Here is a 17823-nt window from a genome sequence, read left to right on the forward strand (position 1 = left end):
GAGAGAGACGATAAAACGAGCGTAGAAAGAGGTAACAATATATAGAGCAGATAATTAACGGGTAGACGAGAAATAATAGAGGAAACATAGTATAAATCAGAGCGATCAAAGATATACAGAATACGTAAAGCGATCAGATATACGTAGGTAGGGGCGTAGTTACAGCGGCGTTATCGAGTAATCATGCGCGTTATCAATAGCGACAGATTAAAGAGCCGATTTGGTCGAGTTTTTTTGATCGTTGCGAGGTGTTTGAGGTGTCGTGCACAGAGAAAGTTGGAGTTGAGAGTAACAGAGTAGAGAATGTATAGGTTGTTGTAGCGGTAATAGCGAGAGTAGATAGTAGTAGCGATAGTAGCGGCGGTAGTGTCAGTTAAAAGGCAATGATAGCGGCGCACGCGGTATGTTCATGTGCGAGTGTACGGTAGAACAAAAAAGAAACAAAATACAGTGTATTATAGAATATTCGTCCGACGATAATTGTGAAAGGTTCGAATGATAATTAAGGATAAAAGTCAGACGGATATCGTGTTGATCATGATAAGACTCGAGGAATATTTTTGAAACGTTAACCGTTCTGATTTCGTATGGATTTAATTATGATTCCCCATTATTTAAGTATAATTCCCAGTTAATTATGCTATTAGAAAATTGATGGTATGCCATGCGAATCGTGTCGACGTCGGAAGTCAACTACTTAATTAATTTCAGAGCGTACGCAGGTAGTCAAATTCAATCTGTCTTCGACTAAAATCTAATTAGAAACCGGGTAAATAAGATTAGCTGACTTTTGACGACGACGATAGTAAGTGATAAATGAGATATCTCGATATACACGGAACCCTTGTCGAGCAAAAAAGAAAAGAAACGTGAATACGGCTATGAAGAAACGGATTTTATTATTTCGGTATGTAATGGAAGAGGAAGATGGCTGAGAAAGGTAAGACGGTTCTATCTTGAGAAAGGTAAGACGGTTCTATCTTGACAAAGTAAACGCGAGATCTACGCGAACACGGTTTATGATTCTCCGTTAGAACGATTCAAAATCAGAATTCCGCGTTGCATGCCACTTTACTTACACACAAACACACACACACACACACGAAGTCTTCTGCTCGACAAACAAACATGAAAAGAAACTAAAGTACACAACAAAACTTGAACTCGTTGCGAAAAAGCAAACTTATGTACACGTACAAAACACGTACCATGCAGGATGTTCATTTCGTGGCCAGTACGATCGCAAAATACATTTTTGAAGATGTCCTTCTTTCTGTTTTATAGAACGTAAAAAGAAATATGAGAAAAGAATATTTTTTTTTTGAAAAAATGTAACGTATGGACCACGAATTGAAATTATTCCCATATAAAAAGATCCTCACCGAGCGGACACCAACCCTCATGTTGTTCCGGTTTGTTAGGGTCCGGTATCGGCATTAGAAAAACTTAACGAGTTAATTACGATTTGAGGACTTTAGTTGGTCCGTTTCTTTGTCTTTTTTAATGTAAAGTAGACGAAGGCATGCAATACTGAATGAACTGAATGCGTAATTAAAAAATGTATACGTAATGAGATCGGGGAAGTACGTCGATAAAATAGTGCGCAATAAAAAATGAAATGATTCGATGGAACAAGGTAGAATGTTGTTATTTTGTTCGTTAAGATCGGAGATCAGAGGGACTGGCAGAGGATGACATTAGTTACGTACAAGTGACAAGAAATATGAATCGCCTAAAGTATCAAGATACATTATAATCGCTTTAGTCAACTTGCTAGTCAACTGAACGATCGAGTTCCACGAACTTGTTCTGCAAAACTGAATGCAACAGAATCGGCCAGAACTTGTAACGATAAAAAGAAGATAAAACTGAATATTGAAGCAATTCGTGGAACGAAGATTCGTTCGTGGTGATTAGTGATTAAGGTGAAATGAAAATCTAGCGAGTACGCAGGTAGATATTACGCGAAGCGGAGGTCGTACATAACGAGCACACGCTTTCTTCTTCTGCTCATATACACGGTGTTAAAAAACTCGCGTAGAATCGATTAATGATTAGTCACGCTCACACTTTGTACCTCAGGAGCTGAGATCGTACACGTATACTAAATGTAGGTGAATACATAGCATCAACAAAAATGCGACACAATGGAGAGAAATGAGAATGATCGCGCGGGAAGAATCGATGAGGGGGTTCGTTAGTGAGACAATTTGATGAATGAAATACTTTTTTAAGATACAAATGTTACATGATCTGTTTTTTTTTTTTTTCCTTTTTTTTTTTGTCAATGAACGCGTATACAAGCAAATATTTATTCCCGAGGCAGCGGAAAGTAATTGAGTTCGATTTTTTTTTCAATTTTACAATTTTAGTACCCTTATAAAAAAAAAAAAAAAAAAAAAAACAGAAACAATAAAACTCAAGGTAAGAAGCATATAACGTTAATAAACGTATCTCAAACAGAAGGACAAACAATTAAATCCCATACGTCTGTTTAGTTGGTAAAAAAACATAAACACGTTTAGCTGCCTCTTTTGGATGAGGATGAAGGATAAGGAAATAGTGAAGTTTTTTTTTAATTAAGATCCGATCTATTTGTTTCGCGTTCAAAGATTGGTAGGGGCTAAACGGAACGGTCGAAGGAAAGTTTGTAAAGACTCGTTGTTTTGTTAAGAAAACCATTCAAAATTAGACCAGGAAAAAGTCCGTACTCATCGATTCCGACGGCATAATTCGGCGGTAACGGAGTAGAGAAAAAGAAAAACAGACAGATTAAATGAAAGAAACACTTACCGCGGCAAGGATCATTTTTTAATAGAAATTCGTCCAATGCTACCCATCCACCACCGACTCGTACCATCACGGTCGATCGTAGAATCCGTACCAACCGCAACTTCTGACTGTCTCCAAACTAAAAATCAGATATATTTTCGAATTACAAAATCTCCCCAATCGTAAAGTAGAAATTAATTTCGAATATATACCCTATATTTTCCTTCGCCAACTTGAAATACACGGAATTTCTGGCGACAAGTACAAAGCATCACCAATCGTTTTACTTCATCGTGAATCTTGTCAGTGTCGTTATACGTTCTGCGTTCCTCCCAGTCTGGTCTTAGAGCCGCGATGAATTCCTTCCAATCTATCAATCCTTCACCGTGGCGATCGAACAAATCTGCGACCGCTCCCATTTCTAACCGTGAAGTCTCGAATTCTTTGCGAATAAATCATACTCATGATGTTATATTTTGTCATTAAAAAAATTTAACAAGTTAAAAAAAGGAACTCACTAGTGTTCATGATTCCTTGAATGAAGTCCTCGCGTGGAATCAGTCCGTCGTTATTCTTATCCATTTTCCTGAAGAGATCTGTTAATCTGGACTTTTTGTGGTTCATGAATTTCAGGAACTGTAATGGGACAATTTTAGTGGTCGGATTACAAACGAAAGACGAGCCAATATTAATGATTCTTTCTTGTATACTCACTCTCTTGCGCCAATCCTCCCAGCTGAAGTTTGCGACACGGTCCAGTTCTTGGATATAATTATACTTATCCTGTAAACGACGTTGACGTTCCCACGCCAACATCCAAACGTGTCTCCACCTGTCCCACAGCAGTTTTACTCTCGGACTACGGAACTCCGGTTCGGCACCTTTGCTATATGGACAAAAAAATTACGTCAATACCTCCGCTCCTCATCGTGAATTAAATAAACAAAGCATGTAAGGCAAAGGAAGCTGATAAACGATAAAATATGTAAATCACCAGAAACGACCTCCACAATGATTATTCAAAACTTAGCAGATAAAAAAAGCACAAATAAGAGAAGATGGAGAAGGAAAGAAAAGAAATGAAATAATCTATGAAGGAGAATTGTTCATCCATGACACGACCGACGCGATCGATTAAACTGCAAAAGATAAATAGAAAGATAAATGGAAAAGTGTGTTAGGGGTTTAAAGCAAAGCACGGATGATTAGGAAGAATTGAAGTAACGGTAGGTGTGACGAACCTTCCTTTGGGTGGGAACCGTGGGCCGATGTGCGGCAACGAATCGGGCGTTCTCTCACGGCCTGGGCTGGCTCGGCTAAACAGGAACATGCGTCACATCACTTGACATTTCTCTACCCAATACTGGCAGAACTCGCGTTTTCGTGCACCGATCGCTCAAACCCATGTCAATGATCGATCGTCGAGTTTCCTTGTGAGACGAGCAAACGAAGGAAAAGGGAATGGAAAAAGGAGAATAGGCCACATAAAATGCTATTCAAGTATTACTTGTGCATAAAAGAAAAAATATTTAATATTCATTTGACAGTAATGTTTATAGATAGAGCGGCCTATTCTCCGTACGTGTAAAGTGAACGCCTTGGATGCGCTTCGAGTGTCCGTACTCGTTTTTTCAGACTCAGAAGTACTCTATTACATACCATGCTGCTACTTCGAAATAAACCGATCAGAGACCTTGACAACCCGTTTTATTCGTGAACGCACCTTTCTGTCGAAACCACCAGCTGTCCTCGTAGACGTCCGTACTTAATCATTATCAAAAATCGTTTACGTAGACAAAGAGAAAAGTAAAAAAAAAAACAAAAAAAAAGAAAAAAATAAATATAACTGGAAGAGTAGAGTATCAGACGCAACACATGCACGGGCAAGTGTAATTTCCAAAGGACAAAGCGCAAACGAAAACGAACAAAAAACGTTTCAGTTACTTAAATCAATATCGAGAAGCACATAGGCGAATCTCGTTTACTTTCTCTACCTCAAATAAACGATGCATTTTGACGAGCGCGATTTTCGGCGATCTTGACATTTGAACTCACTAAAAAAAAAATTGGGACCAAAGACAAAAGATAAATAAAAAGGAACATAAACGTACGTTGGGGCAGGTGACTTAGCCTTCGTTATCTTCATCGTATCTTTCGCAGATTTGATCTGTCTGGCTTTACAGACGCGGTCAACTTCGTTCTGTCTTCGACTGGTGTTCTCCATAAATTCTCTGTGATCCACAATCAGCATTTCTAAAGTAGCTTTATCGTCTGGTAGAGGCTCAGCTTCAAGAGCGTTGAGAGTGTTCTCCAAACCTTCTAACCATGACAGTAGTTCTTCCAGAAGATTGTCGAGGTCCTGAAGAATGAAGAAAACAATAAATAAAGTTCACAAATTTATAAAAGAAATCAATAGATATTCCAAGCGTCAATAAAAAGATTAATACCTGAAGTCCTCGCATATGATTCTCCAATCTTTGATTCCTTTGTTGGGCCCAGGTGGAAACCTCTTCCCATCTGGATTGAATAATCGTGATCCAATGTTTGATAACCAAAGCTCCATCAGGGTGTGCCTTTGCAAGAATCACGTGAGCCAGCTCCAAAGTTTGATCTTTTTCAATTTCCTTGGTGCTTAATTCACGCAAGAACTTTTCGTGTTCCATCAACTGATTCCTGCTCTCCTGTTCATCTTCCGGCAACTGTCCAGCAAATCTCAGCTTCATTTCAGCATCGCTCAGCCACTCCAGAAGTACGTGAACTGCCTTGTGAAGGCGTTCAGCCTCTCTGAGGGCTTCTTGGAGTCGTTCAGTCTTGTCAGAGGACAACTTGGTTACCGTGTCCCAAAGATTATTTATTTCAGCAAGCTGTGATCCTATAGCAGATGCATCATCAGGCGTCGCCTTAGCAAGAAGCTCGCGACCCGTTTTGATTACGGATTCCATCTGAGAGACTCTGGATTCGAGATCCTTCTCGAAGGTCTTATGTTGTTCAACCAAATTCATTACAGTGTCAAGGTCGCCATAAAGTGGACCGGTGTCTGCCAGCTGCTTCTCAGACTTACTAAGCCATTCCAGCAACGCCTGAATAGCGTCCTTGAATTGTCCCGAGAACAACAATGCTTCCTCGAGCTTCCTCTGTCTATCCACGCACTTACCACAAACAGTGGTCCACTTGTTCTTCAACTCATTCAAAAGTTCTTTCAAAGCAAATTCATCACTTTTAGGCGCTTTGTCTTTTAATGATTTTCCATTTTTCATAGTTGCGTCATAGGTACCCTGTTTGGCGCTGAGAGCTTTCTGCAATTCACGATGCTTATTCAGTCTGGCCTTGATCTTCTCTGGATCATTTCCTCCAAGGGCGCCATCACTGGCAACCTCGTCCAAAGTTTTCTCCGTTTCGTCGAGCCAGTTCATTATATTGGACCAAGCATCGTGGAATTCTCTGGCCTCTTTGTATCCGTGATCAAGAGCCCTGGTTCTCTCTGCAGACTTCGAAACTACTCTTTCCCATCTGTGTTGCACACTTATCAACAAGTTTTTGATTAGAATCACGTCCTGTTTCTGTGAAAAGTATTTCAAATGCGTGCCCTTCTTATCGAGGTTCAGCATAGTCTCACGATGAACTCCAACGTCCTTCTGAAACGCTTTGTGTTCCTCTATCTGTCCGAGGATAGTTTCCATTACCCTCGACACAGGTTTCAGATTCGTCAGAATCTTCTCCGCGTTGGTTAACCAATCGACAAACGATTGAAGTGCATCGTGGAACTCTGTAGCCTCTTTCAGAGCGATCTCGAGCTTGATCTTTTTATCACTTGCGCGAGCAGTCACATTATCCCATCGTTGTTTCAAAGTCCTCAAGTTGTGATTCAGACCACCGGCACTAGTAGAATCAGCACGCTTCAAGTACGCTTGTCCTTGTTGAAGAACCGATTCAACTTTCAAACGATTTTGTTCCAATTCGTTGTACACTTCCATAAAGCGTTCTAACTGTTCTGAAGCTGTTTCCGGCAATCCTCCAACAGGTTTTGAAGCTACTATAGTGTTGTCCACATCACCCAGCCAAGACAAAAGGTCCTGTATCTCCGCCGTAAAGGTTTGCGCTTCTCTAAGCGCATCTTCCAATTCTCGTTGACGATCAGCAGCACGTTGCAACAAATCGCGCCAACGACGATTCAAAGTACCCAATTTCTCAGCAGTCGTCGAAGCTTCGGCTGTTCCCTTTCCATCCTCTATTAACTGTCTTCCAGCGTCGTTCAGAGTGTCCACGCTGGTCTGATGGGCTTGAATATCATTTACAAGTACTTTCAGTTTAGCTAATTCCACTTCGATCACTTGAGGATCACCGGCCACGGCCTTCAAGTTGTCCAAAGTGTCGTCCGTCTTCTCGATCCATACCAGCAATTCGTCTAGAGCATGCTGGAATTGTCCTAGACGTAGTAACGCGTTCTCCAAGAGCCTTTGCCTCTCCACGAGGCCTCGAAGCAGTCCGTCCCACCGTCTGTTAACGGCACCAAGCGGTTCTTTGATGGCTGCAGCTTGTTCCGAGGACGTTCTCTCTGTCAGTTCGGCAGCTTGTCTGAAATTGTACGAGGAAAACTTGCGTGATTTACGTAGATCGTTGATCGAAAACTGTACGCGTCAATGTGAGAAAGCATACACCATAGGAATGCTTATCAAGGATGCCGACCTTTGTTTAAACTCGTACGTTTAGAATCGATGTTTAGTCATAATGAACACAGGGTCGACGAATTCTACAGGAAAGGAGCGATATAATATTATTGTAAGGAATTACTCTTTTGACGTCATCAAGTTCTTTTTCCCTTCATGTTATTCGATTACAATAAATATGTGATACATTGCCTTGAAAGCCTTTAATATCGTATGGCATCATTAAAATCACATAATAAACGTATTACACAAATTGTCTTATCTAGAATATTTATTTAACCCGGAAGTCGTCAATAGAGTTACCCCGTAGTATCATCTGAAAGGAAATCCGCGACTCATTCCTCCGTCGAGTCCACGGGCAAATACCTACGATATGGTATGTGTAAGTAGAACAGGCACGTCACGAGCCAGGCAACAGCCAAGGCAGACATGCAGGCAAGATACGTTCGTCGACTGTTCGAACTCCAACCAACAGGGACAGTTAAGGATTCCAATCATCCGACCTCAGTTGGGGTATTACGATAATGTTATGGAATTATGAGATTAAAAGGGCTAAGGGGCGGGGCCATTTGGGTAACCTGGATCTATTACATACTCGAAGGTGTAATCGAGGTATAATATATATATATATATATATAAAAAGATTGTAAGCCATGCTCTAACTACTGCTACAACACAGAGAGAGGTTGACTTGCCTTATCAGACTCCTATGCGTTCAGGAACCGGCGCGGAAAAACAAAAGTTGGATTAGAATCTCGCTGCTTATACGTAGAGAGGCTTTCTTGCGTTATCGTACAAATGGAAAATCGCACGGCGGGGTATCATAAATAGATTACTAGAGTAAATCTATGCGGAACAAATGTTCGTGGGGGATCTCGCGAAATAGATTTTTCCTTGAGATCACGCATGAATTCAACAAATCGCAAAGGGGAAATCAAAAAGAAAAGAATCGTATTTTGTTACCTGTTTAGAGCTTCGACCTTGACCATGTGAGGATCTACTTCGGCTTTGAAATTGGCCAATTGTTTGATCTGTTTTTTAACTTCGTCGATATCGCTTCCTAGCAGTCCCATACTGGAGAACTTGTCCTCGGCTTCTTGTAGGAACTCCAGAAGATTTTGCAAGGTCTCGTGGAACTCCATGGCTTTCTCCATAGCATCGATCAGATTTTCCTCTCTTCTGGCATATAGGGCAGTCACATTATCCCAGGCTTGATCCAAATCTTCGATATGCTTTCTAACATCTGGTTTGTCTGGCTCACCACAAAGACCCATCAACTCGTGACCAGAAGCTCGTACTTGCTCGACATCTGGTTTCGTTTGGTCGATTTCGTGCCTAATCTCCTGCAAGGCAACCTGTTGCTGTTGGATGGCAGCAGGTTGAGCTGCTGGTGGCGCCTGACCAGCAAGAGCATCCTGAAGCTCTCGCAGAGTAGACATCACGCCATTCAACTCGGACCAGAATTTTTCGGCGATCGCCAAAGCTTCGTCTAACGTTTGACCTCTGTCGGTCGTCGACTTTTGCACGTCGCTCCATAGTTTGTTCAATTTGTCCAGCTTCCGTTTGATGTCCTTTACGGCTGGATCAGCTCTGTTACCTGCCTTGCTGATCACGTCATCGGCGGCCCTCCTCACAGCCGCATAGGCCTCGGATCTTTGAGCCAATTCGTCGACCAGAGCGGAATTCTCTTCCATCTGATCTCTTAACCGACCAGGATGAGCGCTGATCGGTTCGGCGCCATTTACTTGATCGGCAGTTGATGAGAGAGCACGCAGCATTCCTTCCAGCTTGTCGGAGAACTGAGAAGATTCCTGAAGTGCCTGTTCGAGAGTCTGCTGTCGACCACGAAGTTCTGCTCTGAGGGCTGCATATCGAGTGGTGTCTGCTTCCAATATGTCCTGTATTTTGATACCTTCTTCTTCGTTGCACAGCTTCAACAATGCTTCACCAGTTTTGTTCAACTTCTCGACCAAAGGTTTGTGTTCGTTGATGCTCTGCACGAGGAACTCGTTCTTGTCCTGTTGGGCGGCTATTAGATCGGGTCTTAACGCAGGCATAGGAAGCATTGCGACTTGTTGTTCAGCCTCTTCTAACCAGCTGACTAAATCAATGTGAGTGTCGCGTAAATGTTCAGCCAATGGCAAAGCTTGTTCCAAAGCACCGAGTCTATCCATTGAAAGACCGGAAACAATTTCCATGGTTTCTCGTAAGTCCTCCATATTTTCTCTGATCGTAGATTTGTCCTCGTATTGACCATTTTCACGGATCACCTTCTTTGCTGTGGATATCACATCCCTAACACGTCCTTTCTGACTGGATATGTCGTCGTTCAAGGCTTTATGCTCCTTCAATTGTACCCTGATGATTTCCGGTTCGCTGCTTGGTGGTTCTGCTTCCCTTAATTGATTATCCACTTCATGGAACCATTCTAGTAAATCGTCAATATCACCGATCACTTCCAGCGAACGTTGCTTACTCAGCTGAAGCCTCTCAGCCTTTCGTTGAATCTGCTCGGCAATGGCGGCGAATCTCCTGTTGTCTCTGGTGACTAGAGCTTCGATAGTCGCTGCCCCTTCACCCGGAGATAACTGAGACAACTGCGGTCCAACGGCGTTGATCTTGTCTAGAACTGGTCTATATTCCGATATCTCCATTTCTAATCTAATAATTTCATCTTCGCGAGGTTCGGCTGATTGCAGAGCCGATTCTGCAGCTTGCATCCAATCCATTAAACGATTATGATTATCATGGAATTGTTGCACCAATGGAAGAGACTCTTGCGCGTGCTTCAGCAAGTCGGAACCTCGACTAACCAAATCATTAAATCGCCGTTGCAAAGAATCGAGTTTATCTTTCAATTGAAGCGCCTCGTCGCTCGATATGTGTTTCATTAATTCCAATCCAGTATCGGTGGTACTGTCTACTTCTGTCTGTCGAGTCGAAACCTCTTCGGTCAAGTCAGCTAGGTCTTCCATTTGTTGAAGAAGCTTCTCCGTATGCACTGCCAGCACTCTGTATTTCGACAATCTGATTTCCATACCCTCCATCCAAGCCTGAAGTTCTTGATAACTGAGTACCAGATGACGTAAACCCTGTCTCGAACGTTGAAGCAAGTTACCAAGAGATTCCGATCGTTCGACCAATGCAGCGTATCTATCAGCCGCATCCTGAAGTTTGTCAGCCAAAGCAGCGGCTTCATCTTCGCCTACCAGAGACATTAGTTGACTAGCAACCTCTGTAAGTTCACTGAATTCAGGTTTCTTTGACAGAATATCCTCGTGAAGGCCATCGTGTTCGGTAACGCGTTGCTGGATTTTTTCCTCGTCCGTTGGAACCAACTCCATATCTCTTACGCGTTTTTCGGTCTTGTCCAGCCAAGTTTGAAGTGGTATCAGTTTATCCTGGAACTGTTTCGCTACTCCCATCGCTTGTTCAAGTGCTTCCATTCTCTTAGCAGCACTTTCCGTAAGATTATCAAATCTTGCCATCAAATCTTTCAGTTGTTTCTCGATCTTCTTCCGTTCCTTAGGCTCCGCCTCAGCCGCCACTTCTTGGCCCATATTGTACGAGGAGGACATTGAGTTTTGCTGGTCCATTAGCATCTTCTTCAGGAATTTTTGCTCTTGTAATTGCGCCTTGACTACGTTGTAATCCGATGATGGTGATTTCTGGTTGGATACCATTTCCTCTGTGTCCGTCAGCCATTTCTGAAGACCCTCCAGAGCCTCCTGGAACTTTTCAGAAAAAATGAAGATCGTGTTTCGTCCGAGGCCTGCTAGGTAGCCTTACTGACGAATCCACTAGCCGATCCCGGACGAAATGCATCCTCTCTTCCTATTATATCTTTCTCTCTTTAATTATGGCGCCACACTTCTGTCAAACGGCACGATCGTCCTCATCGAGTAGATCTATCGTCATAGCAGATTTAAAAATTTGACACACGTATCGCTCGTTTAGAAACTGTGTCGTGTGTCAAGAGCTGTAGGTCGCTCTCGGAGGAGGACTTTCGCAGAATATTGTTACACAAAAGGACAACGGAACGATTCGAAACGAAGGTTTAATTGGCGCGATTACCTCCGAGCGATTGAGTCAACTGTTTTGAGTTGGCAAAACGCCGATCGTCTCGTAAACTCGCAAAACGAGACACCCGAGCGTGAAAAAGTCAAATTCTTTTTTTAGAAACGCGACCGATTGCTCTTTACAAGTGGAGAAGCATACATTTGCGGTTAATGACACACGTCTTTTGACTCTTGTCTCATGCTAATTCGTCCTAATTACTCCATGCACACAACTCTATGCTAACTTGATATCAACCTTCATAAAATCGGAGTAAGATTAAAGCATCGTGTAATCGACGAATATCGTGCATATAATTCGATCGATTTCATATACATGATGTGGAGAAAAAGCTTTGTATTCCCTTCTCTGTTTCCATCGCAACTCCAATCATCACGATTGTCGAGCGTCCCAGTTTTCCTTAAAGGTTAGCAATTAGCATAGTGGATTAAGTACGATGGTGGATTAAAATGAAAAATGACAGACCCGGTTGAAAACATACAACCATCAACAATTTGAAACGTCTCATCATCGCGATAGTGTAATAAACGAATGTTGATTAGCACCATTTGTGCAAGGAAAATTATCGCGCCTCGCGGTAATATACGCTCGTGTATCGATCCCACGCGGAAGCGGCGGGAAGGATGAATGTTTGTCACTGGTTGCGTATTATTCCATTTGAGAACCAGTTTGTTATGCGTGAGTGCCACTCGTAGGCGGACTTGAGAGTATTGGAGAAGGACGAAGACTCGGTCACAGCCAATTTTGTGCAAGTTGACAATTAAGACGGTCGAGCAATTAGCATTTTGCGGGTCGTGAATGCCCCCTGGCAAGGACTTTACCATGATCTAACTACGGCCGCGAGGCGCGTGTAATTCGTTCCAGATTGAATATTTGTTCATCATCACACGCAGGAATAACGACCATAAATATCATACATAGTCGAATTGTTATTCTATTTCTTATCTTAACCTTTCGCATTTCAGTTGCTTGACGAAGCGTGATAAACATTAAAATGTTATCTACAGATTGCATTATCCTATGTAATTGGAGCGTTTAATGACGCGTTGAAGGCTAAACGATTATAAATGGCGCCATTTCCGTAAATACATTTCTGGGAAAATCGCGTAATTTGCAAGGCGTATAAGACAAGATATAGAATGTGGAATGTTAATCAATCTTCCGATGACATGAACGCGCAGGAAGCAAGGACAGAAAGAGAGGAAATATCTTACCTGTTGAGATGTCTCCTCGGTTTGTTGCGCTGCCAGCTGTGTAACCCGTTCCTGAAGAAGATCCACGAGCGTGGTGTACCTCTTGTTCAGAGTATCTAGATCACGAGCGACGTCGTCAACCGTTGAGACGAACTCTCGTCGCGGTTTTTTCACCGAAGCATCCAAAGACGGGCAGATATCTTCCAGCTGTTCCGTGAACGCTCGAAGCCTTTGTCCGTAGATCTAAGGGTTTTGGTTAGCCCGTTACGGTTAGTGCATAGAATTAGATTATCGCATGTGCGTCTCTCTATTCCCTTTCTATTCCCTTAGCTACTCCTACTACCATCATATCTTACGGGACCTTAAAGCAAGCTGACCATATGCAAGAAATGTATATAAGAATTTGAAAAAGCTACGTACTATGAAGATAGGCATACCTCAAGGATCGTGAATTAAGCACAACGAAATTACCTTCTTCTACTTTGCATACTGTAGAAAATTTACGAGATGTCATGTAACATGAACAATTGCTAATGAAGGAAAGGTGCACAAAGTGAGGAACGACACGGAACAGGAAACATTTGAATCTGAGCGTAGAATGTTCGAACTTGAGTGCAAATATACTCAAAGCGAAGACTAAAATAAAGACTAAAATTTCTGATTCGATGAAGAAACGATCGCTTCCCATTCGCACTCGCAAAGCCACCAAAAGCAAAGTATATTTTGTCATTAGCACGTTATCATCAGCTAAGCCTGTAATAGTATTTACGGCGTCTATAGCGGAAAGGAAATTAAAGCAATTTTTAGTGAAACAAAAGCAAGAGAAATATAGGCTTGCGACTTTATTAATCCCTGAAAATAACTGAGATCTCGAAATGTCTGTTCGTCGTCATGAACAGGTTGTAATTAACACTGGGCTGCGATTTACAGTTTATCTAGTAAGCATACAGTCGACAATGACGACAATAGCGGTCGCTTCTCCTAATGATTTGCAGTTTGATGACAGCTCGTGACAGATGTCCCGATGATCGAGGCTCCACGACGGTAAACACATTTTTATGTAGAGCAATACATGTAGCTTCATGTAGCAGTCGTCGGGACGGATAAAGAAGGTAATCGAAAGGAGAGCGCAACGTGGGATCGCGACGCGAGACAATCGCGCAACGTGTTCTTCTAGAGAAGACTAACACGTACAAAAGGACTCACACAATATCCCATTCACGCAAGCTTTCATACCGTAAGCTAACAGGCTACCTAAAGGCTACCTAATACTAGCAAAGCCTACCTAGGGGTTGCGAATATATCCATTCGCAATCATGTCGCTTGTCATCTTACCTTTCCTTCGCGAATCAATCGACTGCCTGTCACATTTACTGCTTCGATCGCCGGCGCTCGTTCTACCACCTTGTTCAATAGATTCTAAAGGGAAACAGGACGTAAAAGAAAGCGTGTATAAAATATACAGGCCGGGAATAATCGAGTGCGATTCATCAGAATCCTTATACGTTACCTTCGCATTCTCCACTTCGAGTTTTTCGTACGATTCGTCAATGAAGTCGACCTCGTTACGGTAGGCATGTTCTAACTGTTGAGCTAGGCCATAGGCTGCTTCCGCGCTGCGAACTCTTTCAACCAACTGAGCACATAGATTGGTCCATCTGGAGTTTAGTTTGTTCACTTCATCGTCTAAGCGATCCATATCAGAATGAGAGCCACGATGACTTGGTCTCGACTTTTCAACAACGTGTCTTGCGTTCTGCGTATCTTCGTTCAGTTTATCCATTGCAGTTTGCTGTTGAGAGATGGCATTTTGAAGCACCATCAGATCTTCTAGTACATTCTGTAATCCCTTCAGATCCGGTGGCAGCTCGTCAAACGACGCCAATTTCACTTCCAATTCGGATACCGAGGTTGTGTTCTCCTCAAGACTAGAAAGCACGATCTCAACACACTTTAGCCGCTCGATGTACAGATTGCTTGAGTTCCAAATATTTGTCCATTTGGTGGTAACAGCGTCGAGCTTGTTTCTCATGGCTGGAGTCTTCAAAGTAATACCACGGAAAGTTTGTTGAACTTTATCTAGATCTGGCGTTTGACGTTTGAGAGTTTGTTCAAAATCTTTGTGTTGCAGAACCAGATGTTCTAAGCTGTCGATGTCTCTCGGCAATGGCGCAGCTATGCGAGTGTTCAGAACTCTCTCTGCTTCGTCTAATGCTTCTTGAATGGCAGAAATCTGTTCGTTGAAAATACGTCCCGCGTTCTTTGACTCTTCCTCCGCTCTGGCACGTTTCTCTAGTTCATCAAACAATTTGTTCACTTCGGCCGTTTCTCGCTTCAGTCGCCTCAATTGTGGATCAGCAGGGTCGCCCTCGGACAGCAATTTCTCAGCATCCTCGTTTAAGGCTTTTCTGATAGCAGTTCTCTGATCCTGGCCCATAGCCAAGAACTGCGGTAGATCCCAGCCTTTGACCACTTTGATGGTCGCGAAAATCATGTTTTGTCGTAATCGAAGCTGTTTCCGTTGCCATAATCCAACACTTCGGTCATATTGTCGTCGCAATCTTTCTGCAGCATCGAGAGCATCCTTGTCAGGTGGCTGAAGAGCAAAGCAGACGCCTGGAACAGGGGACTCGACGCCCTCTTGATTCTTTACGCGCCATTTTATCCTACCAGAGTTGTCGTATAACGTACATTGTTCGCCCTTCTCAATCGACATCTGAAACCAAGCAATTTACACGTTAAAGTAATGAATTAATCTAATGAACGACATAATGGTCATTTTACTTACATTAACTTGTTTGTAGCTGCAGACACATGTAACTTGCATAGGTCGTGTCACGGGCTGTCGACGTTGCTTCATAGGAACCACGTCCTTCGCTTGATCAACCAGTTTCTGCACATGATCGCCGTAACTATTCAATTCTTCGCGTAGTTCTTGCATACCCTTCAATAAACGTTCACCCTCGTCCAAGGAGAATTCTGATTGGGAATAAATGGTGTTGAGTGATTCATCTCTCTTCGAGATCCACTGTTCAGCCTGTTGAACATCCCGGAAAAATTGTTGACTCTGTGCTGCGTGTTTCAGATGGACTTCTAGACAAAGAGTTAATTGAAGAAGCCAGGTCCATTGACTCTGCATAGCGGACATGTAAGCTTCGATGGTTTTCGCGGCGGGATGATGTTGAAGGACCAGAGCTTCGCCTCGATCTTGCACCGCGGAGAATTGAATCTCCCGCTTCTCTAGGTCACTCATAAGGGACTGTAAAAAATCGACAATTTAATTTTATGTATACATTATGAATTCATAGATGGATTACAATCTACGCGTCTTCGGATGCGTGTAAATATTTATAAATTCGTCCATCATGCAGATTATCATACACCATGATCACTTTAAATTATATTCTTCGTTACCTCTATACCAGATCCAAACGTACGCTTGCAGGACAAAAAAAAGTATCAATGACTTCTATATTAGATTTGATGGCCAATTAATTCAGGATGCTAGTATATAATTATCATATAATCGCAAAAAAAACATTAAAACATAAATTACCTCGTAATACTGCTCGATACTTTGCACATTCAAATTCTTGTCACTCCAATCGCGTGTCACCTCCGTCTCCTCCTTAGAACTCAGCCAAACTAGTTCATTAGTCGCCGATTGTATAAAGTCATGTAGAGTGTCCAAATCGGAAAGTCTCTTATTCGAGGCCGCCAATAATTCAGTGTGAAGTTTTTGAAGAACAGTTAGATGTTGGCTATACAATGTCAGTTCCTCGGCGTGAAAGTGGCTCTTAGCCTGCACACATCTCTCCACTTTAGGATGGAACTGCTCGATATTCTTGTGTTCCCTTTGGTGAACCTCCAGTTCGTTCTGCACGCTAGGTAAATCGGAGCCATAGTCTGCATCCTGGAGCTGTTTGATCTTCGCCTTACACCAGTCGATGCAGTCGTGTAACGCACGGAAATGTGGATTGGTGTCGACCAATCGGGTTTCATGGACGGTAGTACGGTGTTTCGTAACGACGCGTTCTTCTACCGGGAAAGATACGGCCGACAGCGGCTGTACCAAACGTTTATGAAGAAGAGATCGCAGGGCGACCCACCGTTGATGTAGCTTCTGAACTCTGTAACACGGATAAGTCTGTGACTTTTCTGTAAACGAATATGGAGGAAACAGAAAATGATATCGAGAGAGCTACCTTTTGCGAAGTTCGGCCGCCTGACTGTATCGCCCCTCGGTAAGTGTATGCACGTCTGGAAAAATATTTTGGATCTGGACCTCGGTGTTACGAATATCCTGTTCCAAAAGATCCACCGCATGTTTCGCTTCCAGAGGATGAAGTCGATCGAGACGTCTGGCTTCGTCCTCCACTCGTCTCTCGAGCTCCTCCAATCGATTGTCGGTCGCCTTCATCTCTCTGTGCACTTTCTCTGCTAGTCGTTGCAGTCGTTCGAGTCTGAGAAACAGATACAAGCTCGAACTTGGAACGAAACGAATCGTTGATGCGAATAATCTCGCTACTTAAGGAAGGGATAGATCTTACCGTTTAATTTCGTCGATTATCGCCTGTTCTCTTTCCTGATGCAGCATCATCAATCTATTCCAATTTTCTTCAATAACCTCGATACGTAAGTGAGGTTCAATGTCCACCTCACCGACCGCTTCGAAGTACTTTTGCAAATCCCTGAAGATGTAAGAAAGTCGTTGCTTGTCTCTGTATCTGGGCGGTACTTCCTCATTCTTGAATTTCGTGCTGCCGGCCGCCAAATTTTTCATTTCTATTAAGGTCGGCGGGAAGACACGTTCCTGCATCAGGCACATCTTTTCGCGGATCCACATGTGGAGGGAACTAGCTAGCTCTCTATATTCCTCCGAGCGCCTCTGGTCCTCGGCATCGTACAACGGGTGAATCGTTGGCGGCTCCGGGAACACGTCGTAGAGCGAAGAGATGTACGTTATCAAGGACTTCTCATCCGGTTCAGGAGTGTCCACATCTGTAATACGAAATACAAAACATAAAGCACTTGCATATCACGTGAATCTTTACGCTTCTCTTGCTCTCCTTTCCAAAAAGAACCGCTTGGCCGTCTTATCGTGCAAAAGGGAA

At 42.9% G+C, this 17823-nt stretch overlaps 1 protein-coding gene across 45 annotated transcripts in view; it reads right to left on the minus strand.

The window, feature by feature from the left end:
• Nucleotides 1-17823, minus strand: part of LOC132910034 (microtubule-actin cross-linking factor 1, isoforms 1/2/3/4) — a 52163-nt gene that overhangs the window by 7593 nt on the left and 26747 nt on the right. For 22 of the 45 annotated variants that reach the window (XM_060965425.1, XM_060965415.1, XM_060965410.1 and 19 more), the window contains 18 exons: nucleotides 17260-17710; nucleotides 16915-17172; nucleotides 16266-16839; nucleotides 16124-16147; nucleotides 15498-15968; nucleotides 14220-15425; nucleotides 14045-14128; nucleotides 12731-12952; nucleotides 8403-11173; nucleotides 8135-8146; nucleotides 5220-7347; nucleotides 4884-5131; nucleotides 4014-4088; nucleotides 3487-3658; nucleotides 3291-3408; nucleotides 2985-3214; nucleotides 2794-2911; nucleotides 1383-1445 (listed from right to left, as the gene is read on the minus strand). In XM_060965425.1, coding sequence (XP_060821408.1) covers nucleotides 1383-1445; nucleotides 2794-2911; nucleotides 2985-3214; nucleotides 3291-3408; nucleotides 3487-3658; nucleotides 4014-4088; nucleotides 4884-5131; nucleotides 5220-7347; nucleotides 8135-8146; nucleotides 8403-11173; nucleotides 12731-12952; nucleotides 14045-14128; nucleotides 14220-15425; nucleotides 15498-15968; nucleotides 16124-16147; nucleotides 16266-16839; nucleotides 16915-17172; nucleotides 17260-17710 — 9225 coding nt within the window. The remainder of the gene's footprint in view (nucleotides 1-1382; nucleotides 1446-2793; nucleotides 2912-2984; nucleotides 3215-3290; nucleotides 3409-3486; nucleotides 3659-4013; nucleotides 4089-4883; nucleotides 5132-5219; nucleotides 7348-8134; nucleotides 8147-8402; nucleotides 11174-12730; nucleotides 12953-14044; nucleotides 14129-14219; nucleotides 15426-15497; nucleotides 15969-16123; nucleotides 16148-16265; nucleotides 16840-16914; nucleotides 17173-17259; nucleotides 17711-17823) is intronic. The other 23 variants (XM_060965435.1, XM_060965439.1, XM_060965440.1 and 20 more) reach the window with 7 other exon arrangements.

Source organism: Bombus pascuorum, chromosome 8, assembly GCF_905332965.1.
Source record: "Bombus pascuorum chromosome 8, iyBomPasc1.1, whole genome shotgun sequence".
Classification (NCBI taxonomy): Eukaryota; Metazoa; Arthropoda; class Insecta; order Hymenoptera; family Apidae; genus Bombus; species Bombus pascuorum.